Here is a 21637-nt window from a genome sequence, read left to right as displayed (position 1 = left end):
TTCTGCATCCTCTTGAACAGTTTTAGCGTAGTAAATAGACTACCTGAGGCTGAGAGAGGTTAAGCTTCTATGAAGAGTCCGAGGGTGTTTGTTTTGACTGAAAGTGGAGGGGAAACTGCCAGGAAGAGCTTTTGACTTTAAGCTTAGATTCAGGGTGAGTTGATAATGGAAAAATTAAATATGAGTGAGAAAGGTATCAAATTATACACTAGGTATTTCTTTTTTAAAAAAGGCTTGTTCTAAAAGAATTAACTGCTTTACTGGCTGATATGTTTGGGTTCAGCTGTTTTAATAAAGAGATTATTTTTTATAATAAAAGGGAGGAAAACCTTGCTTAACTATTTTAAACATGCCTGTGACTTAAGTCTTATTGCTTTGGTCCATGTGACTGTGGCAAGCCACTGCCAATAACCCCTTGAAAGTAGAATCTGGAAAACTAAAAGCACAAAGTAAAAACAAATGTTCAAAGGGATTTATTTTAGGGGCCAGGGTAGGGGCTTGAAAGGCAGAGTGGGCAGGAGAAGGGAGAAAAAGAATAAAACCTAAAGGGAATTGCTCAATCCAATCCACTACTTCTGTATCTTTTACCCTGACAATATCTCTTACATCTCTTCCGTCATGTTCAGAATTTATAACCCTGAGGCCCAGTGAGCTACTCACCTATCTAGTGAGGATAATTCAATTATGTTGCTTAGATTCTCCTTACTTAGACAGGAAAAGAGACCATGACAGTTGTGGAAAGATTTTGAATAATAAGCAATAAGAAAACAAAGGAACTTCTTAGTCTTCAATTATCCAAACAACACAATTAACCAGACTCTTCTCCTCCCCCCCTATTCCCTATGCATTCCAGTCAACTGAGGTCACAGTGGACTGGGATTCAGATGTATGTTTGCTGGAAGTTTTTTTTTCCTGGCACTAATCTCATAGTATCTGAGTTATAAATTATGCTCATTAAATACTTTCTAGAGATTCAAACGAAATGAAAAAGAAAACAAAGTGCCTCCTACTTTTTCTGTGAAAATAGAGACCTTCTTATCTTAGTCCAAGTTGGGCCTGTTATTTTGGAATGACTAAACTTGGAGGTGGTTCTCTACCCTTCCTTAGGGTTCACATCCATTGCAGTTTACATTCAAATGGCCTTTTTGGTGATAGCTGTGTAAAGAACAAAACTTATGAAAGTTACTTCCCAGGGGCCCCCTTACACTGGAGTTAGGCTTGAATAACCCCGTAGACTGGTCATCCTCAGAGGTATAGTCATTCACTAATTTCTTGCCCAGGCAGAACAATTTGTTGAACTGGAGTGAGCTTTTCCATTGCCTCACCAATAGAAGATTCCAATCTCACAGCCATTCACTCCTGGGTGGGAGAAAAAGAACACAGTAAGCATACCTTCTCCACCCTAGGCCTTTCACAGGATTTCAATATGAATGACTCCAAGCCACACAACGCCACTCTACATGAAAAGCTTGCAAATTGCTAAACTTTCCTGGATCACTGAACAAATAAACATTATATTTGTCAGGTTTGCATAACTAGATGTTGCTATTTATAAGGGTTTTTACAAATTTAAGAAAAAAAGGGGGCATGTTAATATATAAGTAATCTTCAACTTACTAATGAGATGTGTCCTAAACATTTATAAGTCAATGATTTGGAACTTGGAATGCCTTGCTCCATAGAAACTGTGTTATATATATGTAGTGGTCAGGTTTCTAGGCCAGTCCACAAAGGCTGATTTAACCCACATGGAGCAGTTATATCAGAGCTCTGGCAGAGGTCCTAGGTCCTGAGAGCAGAAGGAAAAGCATGCTTTCTTCCCATTCTTTGTGTCCAAAGAAAACCCAGAGCAAAGGTTTAAAAGTGGGGGAATCTATAAACGGACTTTTCCACTCCCATACTTGTTTTCACCCTTCTCCCATCTCCCAGGGATCCGTTGCTCTTGTGTTGTCTGAAGACCTCCACTATGACCTTCGGTTCTCCATAACTGCCAGACTTCCTCATTTCTCCTGGTCCCAACTAAAATGAAATTTCCAGGTGCTCCTGAACATCTAGCTCAGTTCGCCTTCACTCTGATATGAGAAATTAATCACCCCTTACTCTCCAAAAGGTATATCTATGATTGAAAGGCTCATCAACCCCAAATAGCCCAGTTAGTGAAATTCTAGGGCAAGTAACTAGATGAAGTGATAACCTTTAGAAAGGTTTGAAAAGTGGTAGATATTTGGGGACATGAGGAAGGAGCTACTAGGGAGACAGCAGGGCCCTGCTTGAGAGGCAGCCACAACAGTCAGTTCACCAAAGCTGTGCCCCTTTCACAGCATTTTTCTTTCGTCCCAGTCTGACCCCAGAGGGCTCTCTAAAGGTTTCAGATTTCCCCCTAACAGCTCCCATGACAACAACAGCAGGTGAGAGGCATTCACTGGTATTGTGGGTCTTCTGTGCATTGGTCTATCTCACCAGAAGTCAGCCTGAAAATTCATAGAAAGTTGGAAACATTGTGGAATAAGTGGTGCTACTGCATGACATCAACATAGGACATTTAATGAGGGAAGTGAGATGTCTGAGAGTTCTTAGATTTAGGTCAAGCCTTCTGATATTTGTCAAGGGTGCTCTTCCTGAGGATTTTTGTGATTTGCACAGCCTGCCAAGGCCACTGTGGTCAATTAACATGCTGATTAAAGCATAAGTGCTAATGAGGCCAAGATCAGAGGTCAAATCCACTTTGGGGCCAGTTGGCTTCAATCCGTCCCATATACTCACAGCCCACAGAAGAATGCCCTCTGTCAAGGGGGTGCAGATGAGTGAGTATAAATGGCCTAAGCCACATCCATCTGTAGTGCTGGGAAAGCACTACAAAGTACACAACCAGTGATGGTGAGTCAGCTGCAGTGTCTTCTATAAGCTCCAACACATTCTTAGGAATGGATAGGTTCTTGCACAGTGCCTACAATGTCTATGCCACCCCACCAAAGGGAAAACCCTTCAAGAGCTTCCAAGACCTTTCTTGCTGTGAGAAAAAGAGAGACAGAGAAAGAGACTGACCGTGTGTCTATGTGTGTCTGTTTTCTTCCCCATGGGAAAAAACGCTCCTGGAAATTAGATGAATGTGTGCCCCAGCTGCTTAATCTGCTTGTATTGACCAAGAGGAAAAAAAACAGAGGTAGGCCCCAGGTGGAAGGATGGCAGAGGGTGGTAAATGGAGCTTCAGGGGAGACACATGTTCAGTACTGAAGCCTTTCTGAAGCATAAATAGTATGACTTACAGAGGGTACCTGTGATAGCTGCAGAAATGAAGATACACTGGTTTTCCTTAGGAAAGAACCAGTCATAGAGAGCTGACAAAGTTAAACAGAGGTTAATGGGAAAACAGGAAGTATGTGGATGCATTTGGTAGTTGCTGCTAGAATTGTGATTATTCTGAAACAAGGGAGCAGGAATGTGTGGAGATGACTTAATGTTTACTTCAGAATCTTGTGATTTCTAAGTATATGTAGAGGGAGCTATAAGTCTTAGGGTCAAAGTTTCCATAAAAGAGAAAATAAGAAAGCAAGATAGAGAAGAGATACTGACAGGAGCCCCAGAAAGCAATGGATTCCTCAGAGATAAATATATGGGGAGAATTATTGATAATTAGGCCGTTGCTGCTTCAGAATCATACCATTCTAGTAGGAGCAGGACCAATGGGGGAAATTGTCCTGAATTCAAGCCAGGCAGTCAAGGAGTAAACAGTCTTATTTTGGTTGGCAATGCCAACCTCAGAAGGGATCAAGCAGTGCCTCCAGAGGAAATGACATAATATCCCCTCAAAGATGGTCTTGCCAATGGATCCTGGGAAACGGGGGTCATCATAATATTGCTGTATTGCTTAGATAGATGTGAATCTCCAAAGATATGAGGTGGCTCATCATGTGGTCCAGGTTCTTGACAATGAAACAGACAGGTGCTCCTGTCTGATAACTAGATGACAAGGCCAGCCTTGTTAACATTCAAATGTGTTATCAGTGCAGGAGGCAAGGGTCTCTCAGGCCAGGGCAGCTGACCTCCTTCAGATGCAGCTTGCTCTGCAACAGGCCTCCCCACAAGGTTTTTGCTCAACTCAGTGGAGCTTGGAAATTCACCAACTTCATCACACTCTGCCAAAAGAGTGTAGGCTGAGACTGGCACCCATTGCCAAAGGGAGCCCCAGCTTTGAAAATTTGGCAAACTCCTGTGCTCTGTTTTCCTGCTGGCCATTACCTTATGGCTTGTTTCTCACCAGCTGCCTTTCTGCTTTTCTTCTCTGGAAGGCTGCAATCTCCACTGGTTGTAAGCCATGGCCCACTTGCCTGTGGGGCAGGAGAGACACAAAAATAGTGAAGACAGTGGAGCAGACTAGGGCATAGGAAGACTCTAAGTGTGAACTCTACTTACCCATCTTTGCCTTCTGGTGGGGGCTGAGGAAGGGGCTTCGTGAAGCCTTTTTTTCCAACCAGCCAGAAGGTCTCTTCTGTGCCTTTGCCCTTATTATAGAAAATACAGAAAATCTTAAATGTGCTATAACCAATTTTCCCAAAGATGTGCTTCTGATCAATGGGGTATAAGCATTCAGTCTGGCTCAGAAATTGCCTGTGCTTTCCCCTTATCACCACTCCCTGGAGTCTTCCTTCCTACACAGCTTCCTTGCTATATATACCTGTGCCTCAGGCAAGCTCCATAAGCCGACACAGCAGGCAGATGAAAAGTGAACACCGTTTGGGGGAACCTGGGTGGCTCAATCAGTTAAGTGTCCAACTCTTGATTTTGGCTTAGGTCATGATCTCAGGGTCATGAGATCAAGCCCTGCCTTGGGCTCCACGCTGAGCATGGGAGCCTGCTTAAGATTCTCTCTTTCCCCTTCTCCCTCCGCCTCTCCCCACTCTCTAAAAAAAAAAAAAAGAAAAAAAAGAAAAGTGAACACCATTTGAGGCTGTCATCCAGATGTTTTGTCTACCCACTGCCACACAGCTCCATCGTTGGGAACATGTTGTTGTTTGGCTTCATAGTAACCAAACATCTGGATGCTGAATTCAAGATTTTGTTTGTCATTTTTGCCCTGATCTTTGGGCCTTAGGCATCCCATTGTCTTTCCTGTCTAGAGTACATATATTCAGAGTCTACCTCCCCCAAATACTCACCATCCAAAGGCTCTCACAAAACCCAAAAATTGGAATAGAAATGGAAAGCAAGCTGTGCAGGCCAGGGCATCCTGGCTGCTTAGAGAGGTTTACATTTCTGCAGTGTTCTTTTCTTCCTGCCAAGGGATTCTCACAGGTAGAGAGAGACCCCAGGGAGGCCTCCTTCTACAGCCCAGTTCCTTGGTTGTCAAGAACCATGGGTCTGAGAAGAGAAAGGGAGTGTAAACTCCAGCTGGTCACCCCAGAGCCTAAGTGATGACCTCAGAGGAGCCAAGTTTTCTGTCTCTGCTTTGCCCTCCCTTTTTCTAATAAACCCTCCTCTCAATGTGTTTCACTCTCCTCCTTTCAATTGTCTTTCATCTGTTCTTTCATTTCCTCCAATCCATAAGGAAAAAAAATGTGTTTACTAAGACTAAGAAAAGTAATGGGATGTGTTTCCAACTCATTAATCTGAAATATGGTCTCACTCTTGGCTGATCTCATTTGAAACAGTTCTAAATGGTTTAACTTAGAAATTCCAATTAGGTTGTCCCCCCTTTAAATATCAAATCCATTGTTCTCTATTTTACATCACATATATTCATCCCTTAACAATAATGACAACCATAATAATAATAATAATAATAAGCACACTTAATGGAAGAATCTCAAAGCATTTTGCTGATACTTGGTTCAAGGCTCTGAAAAAGCCCACTATAGGCAAGTAGGAAGAGAATACCACAACAGCCCAATCTTCACTAGCTGGCAACCAACTCACTCTAAACCTCAAATAATTGGACTGTTTGGAGCCACGCCACTTTGTTTTCAGAAGAAGTGAACAACTTTAAAATATACTCGTATCACTCATTCTTACATTTATTCTACCCTCACTGTACCAGGTGTGGAAAAGCAGAAATGGCTCTGTCCTTCAGGAGCTCACAGTGCAGTTAAATAAAAACACTGTCAGGTCATGTTTTGGGCTCTAAATACAAGCCCAAATCTTCTGCCTCCTAAGCTCTTTTCCTCACAGTACCTGGTGCAGTGTCTCATACAGAACAGTTGCTCAGTAGATAAGACTGTTCCATTCACTGGAAAACTCAACCCTTGAGCACTTGGAATACTCAAGGTGTCAATGGACCTCACTTTGCTAAAACATACTCTTAAAGCTCAAACTTGAGGATCCCAACCCCCAGGCGTATTTGGCTGTTTGTCTTGAGATCTAGAGGCTATCAGGATAGTGTGCCAATCCCCAAGGGAGATTTGTGGATGCCAGGATTGTCCAGATATTTGGGTGAGTCCTGGGACACACACTGGGATGCCAAAACTAATGGTTGCAAAAGAGAATGGGAGTGTTATGGACTCAGGCAAGCTTCCAAATCAAAGAGTATGCAGGGGAGCCCCAGGGGCTCTCTGAGGTTTTGGAGCCCATCCAGGAGAATTCTTAGAATCCTAGCTCTCTGTTTACCCACCCTATTTCCAAAATTCTGCAGAAGAGAGAGAAAGGGGGGAACAAGGGGGGCAACAACTAAAATCTAAAGCACACCCTTGACTTGTTATCAATCCCTAGGCAGTCCCAGGACACCCCCCCCCCAATAATAGCATCTTACTTTGGCCTGACACTTTTAAGACACTTCGGCATCTCCTGTCTTTTTTAATTCTCACAAAAACTCTGGAAGGTGCGTTTATTATTAACCTCATTCTGCAAATAGGGACACTGAGTTTCATGGAAATTAAATGACTTGTCAATAAGCAGGCATAGCTGGAACTTGAACCAATTTTACTAAACTCCAAGTTTTATTTATTTTCTTTTTACTATGACTTAGCTATTTTTATTGAGGTATAACTGACACACAGCATTATATTAGTTTCAGCTGTACAATATAATGATTTGATATGTATATATATTGTAAAATGCTCATCATAATAAGTCTAGTTAACATCTTAGACTCCAAATTTTAAGTGCTCTTCCTTCTATACCACATAATTTTTCCAACACACTGGAGTCAAGGGACAGGTCTAGAGGCCAAAAAGCAACTGTTGGGAATTTTATAGTTTGTGATTAATGAGCTTCCTGATAATCACAGGTCAGAAGAGGACTCTATGTGAAGAAATGGAAGCACAGAGAGGATAAAGTTATTTGTCCAATGTCACACATTGAGTCATTGATGGGACAAGAATTACAGACCAGATCTTCTGACCTTCATGACTCTGCCAATACAACCTCATTACTTCTTTTTTTCTTAGAGAGGGAGGTGGGGAGGGGCAGAAAGAGAGGGAGAGAGAGAGAGAGAGAGAGAGAGAGAGAGAAAATCTTAAGCAGGCTCCATGCCCAGCACAGAGCTTGATGCAGGGCTCCATCTCACAACCCTGAGATCATGACCTGAGCCAAAATCAAGAGTCAGACGCTTAACCAACTGAGCCACCCAGGTGCCCCCAACCCCATTACTTCTTAGCTCAATTGCTGGTGTGTGTGTGTGCACGTGTGTGTGCACATGCTTACTCATGTGCAAACTTGTGTATTTGAGTGTTAGGAGTTGATGATAGGGGTGGAAGAGGTTGGGGAAAAAAGAGAAATCACAAATAAAACAGGACTACTGCTTAGGGGCCTGAGAATCAAATACTATTTAGCCCCAGAATTCAGAGACAAGGTCACAGGTGTCCACGTCTGGCAAGGACATAAACTGGCTGAGAACAACCATTTAAGAAAGTCTTCTCAGAATGTAAATCTACCTAAGAGGCCCTAGTAAATACAACTGATAAGCCTCAAAATATACAAAGTCTCAGCAAGAAGCTTCGAACTTGTCAGTAAAACAGTAACTAAAATAGGATTCATGTAAGAGAAGAGGTAATAAGATGACTTATCACCAGGCCATTAGGAGAGAAATATTGAAAAGGGCAGAATTGGTCAGTTAAGCACTGATGATTTGTTGCCAGTAGAGTCCAAAGGGGGTTGGAGTGGGCAGGACAACTCCCCAGAGAGGCTGAGCTTGTCATCTCTAAATGAGTCCTCCCCCAATCTACCTTAGCTTCCTCAGTTTGACGTCTTTCTTTGTAAACCCCACCCACCTAATTACTCAACTGCACTATGTTCTCTTCTCTCACCAAACCCAATCCACACTTTTGAGTCCCACTAGGCGAAACAACTTAAAGTGTCATCACCCCAATGAAGGAGATGGAGTGGGAAAAGAGTGTTGTTACTGGATCTAAACCTTGAGCCCAAGAGAAGAGGCTCTGATGAAGGAATTTCAAATACCAGCCCGCTTGAAGGAGAGGATGTTTTCTACCATCGTCTTGGCCATCACACCTGGCAGGCTATCAAATGTGGTCCTTCTGACCCATGTACTAAAGCAATTCTTGCTTTCCAACAACACAGAGTGAATGAGGGATGGAAATATTGAATCAGAATTTCTGAAGTGTACTCGTGATATGGTCTCATTGGGGATATACTGCATGCCCTCAAGGAACAAGGAATCTCCTGTCTCCCAGTCCCTACTATGTAATGTCCAATACCTGCCTCTGGTCAGGGGCAGGGGTACAGAGGCAGAAAGGATCTCCCATTTTCTCCCTTCCTTCTTTGGTACTTCTTATTCTCTTCTCCACATTGCCCCTTCCTCTCCCTTGGGGCCCCCTCTCTTCTCTCTCAGTATCTCCCTCTCCATCAGGAAGCCTCTACCACCTCAATAAGCATGGCCTGATGTAGGGCCTTAGGGGAAGCCTCTCCCTGCTTCTTCCTCCAACTTGCTGTAGCAGGTTCCCAAATTCCCTGGGGTAAGGGAAATTGGGAAGCTGCAAAGGGCCCTTTTGAAGTAGTCCTGCTTTTGTACTCAAAACACCCAAAGGTATAATGCTTCCTGACTGGAATTTGGGGGGCAATAAAAACCATGGGGTGGGGCATATTTTCCTTTTCAGTTTCAAAAGTGTCACCTCTTTAGCTCTCCAGCTTTTAAATGATGGAATCTGTGCCCAGCAATATAGACAGGAAAGTGCCTCAGGAAATAAAGCCACCTTTGTCCTCCTCTGCTAAGAAATGTCAATATATAGAGGTATCACAAAAGCCTTGAGTGATGTGATTCACTGTTCAAGTACTGTTGCCACTCCTATCATCTCACTGAGTTCTCTGCAGAGGTGGGAAAGGAACCTCTGTCCCCTCATAAATGACTCATCCCATCTGCTAGAAGATATTAGGATCTTTTGGAAGAGACAATCCAGAACTAGCCAGAAAAGTAACTGATCAACCAGAATCAAGCCTTCCCACCTTTAACTTCTGAAATCCTTTTACACGTAAATTGCCACCATTTGAGGAAGGCTTGTTAATGACAGAACAAATTGTGCATCACTCAGTACGTGGGTTTTGCTTTGCCCAAGCATATCGCTGAGAAAATAATTTTCATGCACAATGGTACCATAGAAAGGGTACTGAGTGGGAAGTCAGACTTCCTGGGTTTTGGCCTGATTCTGCCATCAGTTGACTGTGTGACCCTTACCAAGTTACTTCACCTCTCTGGGCTTTGGTTTTTCGTCTAAAAATGAAGAAGTTAGATGATCAGCTCTCTAGAGGCTCTTACAAATGGGGAAGTCAGGGGCTCTGGGGTTATCCAGAGGAAAATTAAAAGGATCCAGTGGAGATGGCAAAAAAGAAAGGAAGAAAAGGGAAAATTATCCTAATCCTGAATCCTAGATCAAGGGATAGTCCTAACCGAAAGAAAAGGTGCTACAAAATGTTTGTCTTTCACAGGAACTGACTTTATTCCTCCTGGTCCTTCGGGGAAGACATAAAACCTCTCTGTAAATGGAAGGGGGTCAATGGTGTAGATGAAAAATTAGAAATGTGGCCACTGAGCAGGCAAGTAGAAAACCCAAACTCACTAATACTTTAGTTTATTGAATCATGTCTGCAACTGCCAAAGAGTAAACAAAATGGAAGTTAGAAGATCTAAATAAATAATAGTGCAGCTCATTGAAAACCCAAATTCTGGGCAATCCTTTAAGAGAGAAAGATGCAGCTCATAGTCCGAATAATTCAGAAGGAATTCTAACAATCCTCCTCACTGTGGCCATATTTTAAAGAGAAGAAGATCAAAGCAAAAAGGAACAATCTCTTGGGAACCACAAATAGGGCTGGAAATTCTGCCCAAATTATAGCTCCAAGTCTCAGACATCCAGGTAAACTCTTTCAGCAGACCATGACCTCTCCAGAAGCAGGTGTGTCCAAGTGGTTTGATTTAAAAAAAAAACAAAAACAAAAACAAAAGGACATTATACCCTGAGCTCTGTCCTTCCTCGAAGCTCCACTTCATAGCCTTCACTCAGAGCTTGAAGAATTGTCACAGTGCTGTGACTGACATGAATGCGGTAAGCTGTAAAAGAAAGACAGACATGACCTTGGATCCTTCCAGGTAAAATCAATGAGAAAATATTAATGTAATAAATGCCCCCCACTCCTAAATGAATGAGACCCTAAGAAAAGTCCCTGAGAGAGAGCTTCAGTTAGGGTTTCACAGGAGGAGGAATGGGGAGTGGTGGCCTTCCTCACCAGGCCCAAATAAGGTGTTAGCTATAGCACCTATCAGCCTCCTAGACACCATCTCAGATGAAAGGTCATGCAATAGAAAGGTGTTAATTTAACTCGAGGGTTGTGACTGAGAAACCAGCTACCACTACTGTGCTCTCAGCTGAAATGTGACCTCCTCAGAGGGAAATTAGGTTTCAGCAGCTTCTTCTACAGGCTGCTGCTAAAGCAGAGCTCCCAAGGTCTACATATCCTACTTAAGAGACAACAGGGTGTCTTTTTTTTTTTTACTTTTTTATGGTTATGTTAATCACCATACATTACATCATTAGTTTTTGATGTAGTGTTCCGTGATTCATTGTTTGGGCATAACACCCAGTGCTCCACGCAGAACGTGCCCTCTTTAATACCCATCACCAGGCTAACCCATCCTCCCAACTCCCTCCCCTCTAGAACCCTCAGTTTGTTTTTCAGAGTCCATCGTCTCTCATGGTTCTTCTCCCCCTCCGACTTACTCCCCTTCATTCTTCCCCTCCTGCTATCTTCTTCTTCTTTTTTTTTTTTCCTTAACATATACTGCATTATTTGTTTCAGAAGTACAGATCTGTGATTCAACAGACTTGCACAATTCACAGCACTCACCGTAGCACATACCCTCCCCAGTGTCCATCACCAGCCACCCCATCCCTCCCACCCCCCACCACTCCAGCAACCCTCAGTTTGTTTCCTGGGGTTAAAAATTCCTCATATCAGCAAGGTCATAGGATACATGTCTTTCTCTGATTGACTTATTTCACTCAGCATAACACCCTCCAGTTCCATCCATGTCGTTGCAAATGGCGAGATCTCATTCCTTTTGATGGCTGCATAATATTCCATTGTGTATATATACCACATCTTCTTTATCCATTCGTCTGTCGATGGACATCTTGGCTCTTTCCACAGTTTGGCTATTGTGGACATTGCTGCTATAAACATCGGGGTGCACGTACCAACAGGGTGTCTTTTTACATACACATCCATACAACTATCTTCCAATATTGCTGCACTTAAAATAGAACATCAATAAAAAATGTCCCAAGACCTCGGTCAACATTCTGTGGCAACTGTACATTTATAGCTTTCCTTTGGGTGGATGCATCTAGATGTATACACACACGAATGTATTATTTTCCAACTAGTGAGCCCAACCTGGGATAAGAGTGTTACATGGAGAACTAAGACTAAAAATTTTATGCAGAAACTAAGTGTAATTCTTTGGTGAAGAACAATCACTTATTATTAACTCAGGTAGAATCCTTGACCTTCTTGAAAACGGTTATCCTATGAAGTAAGACCTGTTCAAGTTGAGTCTTAGATAAAAGTCCAAGACTTATTCCCACACTTGAGAAAATAATTCTTTTGGAAGCTGAGAACAATCTAAGTAGGAAGGCATAGGCTGTAAAGAACTGCAAGAAATTTCTGCTATGTGTTCTTATAATAACTTTCACATAATAACATAATAACTTTCCTTCCAGCTCAGTACTGTTGTTTGTATCTTCCTCCCTAAGTCATGGTCACCCAAAACCTCTGCTCAAAAAGGGTTCCTAAAAGCCATCTGCTCGTCTGGGTGCCCCTTGCCAGCTCCATGTATGCCATTCCACTAGCATCTGTTTGTCAGTCATAATCCTACTAGTGGGGAACACAGGTCAAAAGAGAGAGATAGCTCGTTCCAACGAGCACCCAGGTATGTGGCAAGGAGAATCACTCCAGGACTGGGTCACTAGTTACTTCCATTCCAGAATCCAGAATTAGTGAATTCAACTGGGCATAACGGAGGTACCTCTGACATGTCCTAGTCTCATATCCAACATGAGGCTACCTCTTTACAAATCTTCTCTCAGGTGTGGAGCTTAATGCTCTATTTTGGTCACAGTCATTAGTTTCCAGAAAAGCACACTAACCAGCTCCTTTAGTGCTGAGACCACATGTGTCTGCTTATTTGTATCCCTCACAATGCATTCCTTGCATAGTCAGTGCTTAATAAACACCTGCTGTGTATGTTTCACTCCATTTTCTTCTTCCTAACTCATCACTGGACAAGGTGCTGCCTACATCTGAAAACTCAATTTCTGCTCTCAGCTCTATATTTCCAATGTGAAATGAGTGGAGTTTCCCTGGTGCAGACCAGAATATGACTTCAGTCTTCTACAAGCTTACATCAGTCCAGAGTGCCGTGCCAAATCTGCATTGCGGTTCCATGATCAATTTCACTTCATCTTGGGTTGCACTTCAAGAGCAAAGTCATATGCATGCAGTGGTTCCTGGATGACTACTTCCATGGCTTCTGCCGTGTCTGTGGAGTTCGAAGACTTTCCCAGATGTCAGAAAATTTATTCTGACAACAGCTTCTAAGTTCCGTGCTGCCTCCTTAATCATGGCTGCGTAGGCTAGATTGACTAAGACTGGACCCATTGTGCAAGCCTGTTTCTGCACATGAGTGATGAGGAGTGGGGTCAGATAGGGCACCACCCACTGTGATATAGGCCACCATATCATCAGAGACTAGTTTGCGTATACTGCTGGAGTTTGGGAAGAACTTGTCTTGCCTAGTAGCTGCCAAAGCCAGGGCTGCTAAGAGCTTAAGTGTTTTTTTAAATAGAAAACCCATGAAAACTGTATATAGAACTTATTATTGTTTTCTATGCTGTCCTATATTAGCATAAACAAATTGCTTTGCTCAACCATGATAAAGGTAATGACATGCTGTGATTCTGACATTGCCTTAGTAGTGGCAGTAAATAACCAATAAAGAGGTGCCGGCAACAGACAGATGGCGTAAAGATTTGTACAGTTTTATTCTCAGAGAAGGCGAGGGGGAAGAAATGGTATCTTTGACACCATGCCTGTTTTGATAAAAACTAAAGATTTTATATACAGGCAAATTGGAATTGACTATTTCAGATTTCCAAGCTCCTTAGGTTGAGGGATTATTGCTAGCTAAATTCAAGGGGGCTATTTGATAAAACCAGAACTCCTAGGATCCTAACAAGTTCAGAAAGAGGACTAGAGCAGCAAACAGCAGTTGGGTGGGAGGCAGCTGATTCTGGGTGTGTCTCCACAAACTAAATGAAAAACTAAAAATGCCAGTCCCTTACTTTTTCTTTTTTCAACATGACTTCCCCACCAGGCTGGCCAATATTTTTCTGTACCCAAAGGACATTTTTAGTTGTTTCAGTCAGATTGACTGACTTTTTCAGTGTCACTTAGCTACAGCTTCATTTCTAGAATAAGAAAGGTACATGTTTAATCCAACATCACCCCCTACTGGCTTGCCATTAGAGACCAGGAAATATGTGTATAAAATCTTATTCTTCTCAAATTATTTTTTACTTAAAAAAAAAAAACATTAAAACATCAGGTATCCTGCTCTTCTTCCCCTTCTTGAAAATCACTTTTCCAACAGTAGGAGGTTACCATCCCATCCCATCACTTAGGTACTCACGTAAGCCTGTTGATTCCATCCGAGAAGCTGTGTTCACAGTGTCTCCAAACAGGCAGTATCTGGGCATGGTGAGGCCCACCACTCCAGCAACAACTGGCCCTGTAGAGTACCAGTCAGTTGGGGTTATAGTCAACAGGTATACATCCAATGCTAATAGAGGAACACTGCCAAGGGAAGGAATGTAGCTGCATAAAAGAATAAAGTTGCTACCAAATAGCTCTGGGAATCTGATGGAAGTCCTACAATGAGTAATAAACTCTTTGCCCTACAAGAAAGCAAGTTTATAATGATGCAGACATGACTACACTTCTGATTTACACTCTTGTTCCAAGTCACAGTTACACCCAAGATACTTATATCTGTCAACAGGGACAAATAAACTTAAAAGCCAAACCAGAAAGGCCCAGGTAGGGACTCAGGATCCAAGCATGTTTGTTGTAATAAAAAAAAAAAATGTGTCCCTTTCTTATGTCTTAGGGTAGGAAGGAGGGATCTCATGGGGCTATTTATTTCCCAAGAGAATTATTGCTAAGACAATTGGAAAATCTGAAAAGAAGTAGAATTTTCTTTCAATCATTTGTGTTAGGGGCATGGACAAGTAGCATATATAGATAAGAATATATTCTATTTGCCCTTAGAATGTGTTTTGTTCTTACATTTTAATATGGCCATGTTAGGTGTTCGGACAGTGAACATTACTTGATAAAACTTCAGCAGCCATACTGAAAACCTAATTCAGGAGTATCTAAAAAGTTCTCCACCCTTTTCTGGCCTCTGCTCTCTTTCTATTTAAAATTGTTCAGCATTATGTTTTTGCTATTTCCTGAGTTAAAGAAAGTAATTAAGGGCACCTGGGTGGCTCAGTCAGTTAAGCGTCTGCCTTCGACTCAGGTCACGATCCCAGGGTCCTGAGGCTGAGTCCCATGTCAGGCTCCCTGCTCTGTGGGGAATCTACTTCTCTGTCTCCTTCTGCCCCTCCCCCCTGCTCGTGAGCACTCTCTCTCTCTCTCTCTCTCTCTCTCTTTCTCAAATAAATAAAATCTTTTAAAAAAAGAAAGTGTTTTTGTTTCAAAAAGTTCTTTATAAGGATAAAAATAAGAACTACCAAACTTATGTTTTTCATTTTAATTCATTTCTCACCCATTCATATGCATTCATTGAGCACTGAGCTAGGCACTGAGGGGAATAAAAAAGAAGTGTAACACATGGTCTCAGTTCTTTAGGAGTTTATAGTCTAATTAAAGAGAAGAGACTACTAAACAGGAAGTAATTAGGCAACAACCCAAGACAAAGTATGGTTGAGGTAAGATAAATGGTATAGAAGTGGGACTGGAAGTCATCAGCATACAAGTGGTAGTTAAATCATAGACATGAATGAGAGGAGAGTATGTAAGGGGAGAAAAACAGGGGATGAAAGCCAGAACCTTGGGGAATATCAATATTTAAGGGACAGATAAAGACAGAAGAGATTATCAGACAGTGGTAGAAAATGAAAGCCAGGTTGGAGTGGGTTGAGAAACAGAAATCAAGACGTGCAGAGAGCAAGGGGACCACAACTCAGAGCCTTGCAGAAAATGGGGGAACAGCCACAGTTAGAGAGCAGGAGTTGCCAAGACAGCCAGTGAATGAAATGGAGAAAAAGCATTCAGAGAGTGAGGAGCATGTCATAAAAGCCAGTTGAGGGAAGTGTTAGGCATAAAGTAATCAGGGGCACACTACCCTTTTTCTAGTCTCCCCTTGAGGCACATAGGAAATGTTGGCTCTAAGAAGAAAGGTAGATTGAAAGGGTTTGGTACCTAGAACAAGGATTGTTTCCCACTGGGATAGTGCAGGTGCTGGGAAGAGAGTGAAACTCGGGTAGGCATAAAGAAATTAGGCAGCACTAGACACCTGGATAATTCAGCTGCCAGTAATCCGGGAAGCACTACCCTCCCCGACCTTTTCTAATCTTCTCTTGAGGCACATGGGAATGTCTTTTCTTACTTTAGCTGGCTGTGGTTACCTGAATGCAGGCCTATTCGAATCCGGACTGGCACCTCTGGCATGTGTCTCATCTTAAAGGTACCCACAGAGCTCAGGATATCTAGGGACATGTTTGCAATCTCAGCTGCATGCCGACTGCCATTCCTCTTTGGGAGGCCTGAGGCCACCATGTAAGCATCTCCAATGGTCTCTACCTGGGAATCAGGGGAAATAGAATTAGCAGGGAAATAAGTGTGTGTGTGTGTGTGTGTGTGTGTGTGTGTGTGTGTGTGTGTGTTTCACAGTTTAAGGGGCATGAGGGAAGCTTATTTCTTGTAAAGTGAGGAAGATGGAGAGAGACTGTCAGAGGTTCAAGGTCTGGCTACATATTAGAATCACTTAAGGAGCTTCAGGGAAAAAAAAAAGTTGATGTCTAGGTCCCACACCCACAGATTCTGACATAAGCTACTTTGCAGTTTCCTGGCTGGCCCTAGAGAACGATCAGGCCCCAAGTAATTCCTGGGGGAAGGAAAAGGGAGATTTCTGAGAGTATCCATAGGTGTCCATGGAAGAACACCCTAGGAGAAGGTGCATAAGGCACTCCTCTAGCAAGCATCTCTCTCAAAGATTTGGTAATGAGCTAGGGCAGCCTTAAGGCAAGTATAGAGAAAGGGAAAGGAATGAAGTGGGAGAGACTGTTCCTTCTGCTTTGCATTGCTAATATGATGAAGTTAGTTTATAGTCCCTCGGGTATGAGAACTGAGTCTTTTTTCCATCAGCCACCCCCTCCTCTCCTAGTGCCACCTCTCAAAAGGACAGCAGTATCTGCCCTCAGCTGCTTTGAGCTGGACACCTGTAAAGAAAGGCAAATCTGTATTCCTCATTTTCCCAAAAGAAGTGTGCTTACTCTTTTAGGTGACTAGTAAGTTGAAGCTTTTCGAGTAAATCCAAAAGATAAGTAACCTGGAAGGACTTCCATGAAATGTGCCAGTCAGACTCTGCTAGTACAAGTTTGGATCCAGTTAAAAATCCATGCTTTTCTGGAGAACTGCACTCACGGAGTACAATAGTTAGGACCACGAAACTCTGATGTCATACTGCTTTTGTTAGACTCCCAGATGCACCATTTACAAACTGTGTGGCCTTGCCAAGTCACTTAACTTCTCTGTGCTTTAGTATCCTTATTTGTAAAATAGGGATAATGACAGTACCTACCTTACAGAGTTTTCTAAGGACTAAATAACTTAATATATGCCAAAGCACTTAAAACCTACCTGGTGGATAAGTGCAAGCTATCATCATCATCATTATCATCACCAAACTGATATGTCTTGACACATGCCATGGGATGGTGGCTATGACTCAGCTCCAGAGAGAGTTTAGTAATCAGCAATAGGCCTCTCATCATGTCTTTCTGTATAGCCAATAACAATGATGTTTTGAACCCATGGGACTTTGTACCTCTCCATGCTTCCATCCAGGGCCTCCCTTTCCTGGTGCAATTGGGGAAAAGAGACTCACTGGCTGACCATTATCAAAGAATAGTGGTTGACTCTTCCCTGAAACGAGTCAGTCACTCAGGAGCCCCACAGACATGGATGAGGAGATTAGAAGAGCAGGGAGCATGGGCACTACCTAGCCTTGGTGAGAGACTGCTGTGAGGGACTGTGGGTGGCATGAGCCAGCAGAAGGACACAGAAAGGTCAGAGGAGGTATAGAAAGGGGGCTGGTTGAGATTGGGTGGTAGCAGGAGAACGGAAACTGAAAACAAATCACCAGCTTTGTAATTCTGCAGTAACCTTCTCACTTCCATTTCAGATTATCAAGTGCCAGGGGAGGTGATTCGGATTTTACAGGTAAAGAAAATGAAAACACAAACGGGTTTGGTGACTCACTGCTGGTTCAATTTTATTTCCTTTGCACTGTTGTTTTTAATAAGCAGGACTGAAAAATTAGATTTCATTTTTGGATTTGTATAGCCCTGCTCTATCCTGGAAACAGACCACTAACTCCCTACTACAGCCACAAAGTACCAAAATATCTTATGGCCTCATCCCTAAGACTTCCACCAATTGTCTGAACAGTATCAGCTGCATTGATTAGACCAGTGGCTGTGTTACTGCCCACGCTGAATCATCTTTGATTTTAGTTTCAACTGAATTAGCTTTCGGTGATTTGTTTTTCTCTTCAGGCTGCTTGAGTTCAACAAGTTAAGACAGGTAGTCTGATTCCATGGATTTTTCCTCCACTGTGGTTTCCATGTGTGCTTCTTGATTAGTTTGCAGCTCCGGCTGATTGACAGGTATAATGTCTATTTCTGAGACCTATTTAGGTAGCTTGGCCTAACCCTGAGGCTCTCTACCTGACCTGAAAGGGCCCTGTCTAATCTGAGATAAACATACTGCCCTGTGTGTGATTTGAGAGTTGGAACATTTCAGACTACTGTGAAGGATCCAATGAATGGAGGTACTCATTCCCCAGCTCTCCCTTGGTTCCTGGGACAGAGGAGCTGTCTAAAGTTTGGGATGCCTGGGGCATATTTCTCCATCAATAAGACGAGTATCCATGTTGCAGAAACATGGAAATGGCCTTGCACAGCTATAAGATTTTTAGTCATTTTCTGCCTAGAGATAAGACAATATATAAAAGTCAAGAGTAAGGAAGCATGGCACCCAAATGAGTGAACGTAGCCATCTGTTCTCTGCTCATCTTCTGCAATCTTGGATAGGAAGAATGGAAATTGACAGCTGGAGGGGTGGGGGGAAGGTGGGAGCAGGGGGTTGCAACCTCACCAGTACTGACTTCCCTAGACCTCAGACCACTAGGTGGGCTCTTGGTTACCCTGTAGCAATCCCAAAGAGCCTCAAGTCTAATAGTTCTTTGACCTATGTGATGCCAGAGTTCCCTCCTGTATACAAACGGTACTTAAGGGAGCATACCAAATTTTAACAGTATGTGTTGGAGCTACACAAGCTTTACCAAGATGAACTCTGTAGCAGTCACCAACTACAGGCAAAGCACCAATCCTTCTTCTGTCTCCCCTTCAGTACCTCGCATGATACTGCCTACACTGGTAACTTAGCCACTGAAGTACAATAACCCTTTTGGCTCCAACCTCTTCTTCATCTCAGTTCTAGAAAACACTTCAAGGGAAATCTGACGGGCAATCTTTTGCTTGGTTCATACTGTTAGTTTGTAAAGTGGGAAATTTTATGCCTTCTGTCTGGCCTTCATTTCGAATAAGATACTAATGGAACTGGTATACTGTTTAAATTTTACTTCCTTAATCAGAGAGGGAGACAAACCATGAGAGACTCTTAACTATAAGAAACAAACTGAGGGTTGCTGGAGGGGAGGGGGATGGGGGAATGGGGTAACCGGGTGATGGGCATTAAGGAGGGTACGTGATGCGATGAGCGCTGGGTGTTATACGCAACTGATGAATTACTGAACTCTACCTCTAAAACTAAAATAAACAAACAAACAAACAAATAATAAATAAATAAATTTTACTTTCTACATAACAACATTCAGTAAAATTCCACCTTTTAATTTTGGAATTATGAGCATCATATAAAAATTTATCTCTAGAATATATTTCTCTGCTCAATAACTTACCTTGTAGACATCATGACTGCCAATGATGGCATCGAAGAGTGTGTACAGGTCATTGAGAAGGTCCACCACCTCAATGGGCTCACTCATGGCTGAGATGGTGGTGAAGCCCACAATGTCACTGAAGTACAAGGTGACCAAGTCAAAGCCCTCAGGTTCAACCGTGCAGCCCTTTTTGAGGGATTCAGCAACTGATCTGAAAAGCAGACACAGCTATTCCTCAGAGGACACTGGCCTCCCTGCATGCCACACACACATCTGCTGGAACCCAATTTCTCCAAAAATCACTGCCAAGTAAATGAGGAAGATGTCATTTGGATGAAAACATTAATTCTTTAATTTAGTCTATAAATATATTTTGAGTGCTTATGATGAGCCAGGCACTCTGCCAGATGCTGGAATACAGCACTGTACAGACAGCCCTGGTCCGTGTTTTTGTGGAGATTTTTCAGCTTTCCTTCTTCCTCAGCTGTCCCTTCACTCAGGTTATGATCCCAGGTGGTTGCTTTGCATGAGACCAGTTATCCCAATTATCTCCTAGAAGATCATGTTACAACATGATCAGGTGCCTGGAAAATTTTGGAAACAGTATCAACAGGTAAGGCTTTGAACTAAGGAAGGAAAAACCTAGAAAAACAACTCTGCTACTCTTCTCTAGGAGTTCAAAGAACTGACTCCTTTTAATTGGTCAGCTTCCAGGCAAAGTCATGAAGTAACACATAGAAAAACCGAAGCACCAAAAACTTAAATGACCAGCATGCTCCACAGGTAGTGGGAAATTAGGAAGGTGTGCTCTACTCCCTTGGTTTCCAATTCATCTTTGATTTGAAGGTGTGACTCAAGCCTACTGGGAAAAGAGAGGGTGCAGGACAGGGGGAGGGAACAGTTAGTTGATGGGTAATTTTTTTTTCTATTTTTAATAGAACACACTGTTACAAGGATTCACACTCCTCAGGTGTTCACACATACGGTGGTAGCATCTGTGTTAGAAGCTTTTCCGTTTTCTGTTTTTCAATTTCCAGCTCTTCAGTCCGTTCCCGAATCAAATCTTCCAAGTTGCTAGAATATTGCTCCAACATCCGAAGCATGGAATCAATGATATTGGTCTTCTTCCCTTTATTGAAAGTTTTAAACTGGAAGTAAAACAGAAAAAGGAGCCAGGGGAATTTTTACTCTCCAAACTCAGAGATGATAGAGTAGGTCCCCTTATCACAAATCCCTTCCTCTAAAATGCCAGGGCACAAGAAGTAAACCTAGATATAAATAGGAAAAGTCACCACTCAACCTCATTGTTACCCTGGCCCATTCACAGGGCTCTTTTTCCCTGAGTGGCTCTTCCCCCTACCCTTCTGGCTCTCTGAAGTCTGAGCAAAGGTGTTCTGGGAAGGATTCTCCAGCTCTCAGATGCTTTCACATGAGTAGTAGCCACTTCAAAGGCAATAGGATCTGGTCTTGAGCCCGGGCCATTTGTGAGTGGAGTGAGGGGAGAGAGGGCAGGAGAGTACTGTTTTACCCTTCTGGATAATCAACCTACGAAGTCATCCTGACTTCTAATGCCACTGTGTTACCAGTTCTTGGACAGTGGATGTTTCCTTGACCTCTTAAATATGACCCAAGATCTACATGGTTAGATCTACCCCATTTCTTACCATCCTACCATGGAGGTCCAGGAATAATTATGTGATCTAGCACCCACCCTTCATGTGAGTCAGGGTCATGTAGAAATTCAACTGGTCTTGTCCCATTCTATGCCCTGATCCTTTAGAGGTGGCTGCATGCCACAGATTTTTAATGTGCCCTCCTGAGGCCCTGTCCATCTACAGAGACAGGGAGCTTGGCATAGCACTGGAATCACGAGGGGGTAGCCCCTCCTTGCTGATGTGTTCAGCATGCACAAGGCTGTGTGTACAACAATAAAAAGACTGGTGGTAG

At 42.7% G+C, this 21637-nt stretch overlaps 1 protein-coding gene across 1 annotated transcript in view; it reads right to left on the bottom strand.

Annotated features, from left to right (window-relative positions):
- Positions 1-477: 477 nt before the first annotated feature.
- The window catches only part of GUCY2F (guanylate cyclase 2F, retinal), a 97284-nt gene continuing 76124 nt past the window's right edge, over positions 478-21637 (bottom strand). Inside the window, exons 12-19 of the mRNA XM_025853718.2 lie at positions 20675-20838; positions 19709-19901; positions 16131-16305; positions 14129-14227; positions 10398-10492; positions 4414-4502; positions 4240-4328; positions 478-1359 (exon numbers count right to left, since the gene is read on the bottom strand). Coding sequence (XP_025709503.1) covers positions 4241-4328; positions 4414-4502; positions 10398-10492; positions 14129-14227; positions 16131-16305; positions 19709-19901; positions 20675-20838 — 903 coding nt within the window. The 3' untranslated portion in view covers positions 478-1359; position 4240. The remainder of the gene's footprint in view (positions 1360-4239; positions 4329-4413; positions 4503-10397; positions 10493-14128; positions 14228-16130; positions 16306-19708; positions 19902-20674; positions 20839-21637) is intronic.

The sequence above is a fragment of the Callorhinus ursinus genome, unplaced genomic scaffold, assembly GCF_003265705.2.
Source record: "Callorhinus ursinus isolate GAN/ISIS: 27379988/994484 unplaced genomic scaffold, GSC_fseal_2.0 scaffold65, whole genome shotgun sequence".
NCBI classification, from domain to species: domain Eukaryota; kingdom Metazoa; phylum Chordata; class Mammalia; order Carnivora; family Otariidae; genus Callorhinus; species Callorhinus ursinus.
Note: the sequence above shows the minus strand (reverse complement) of the source record. Positions and strands in the feature narration are given on the sequence as shown.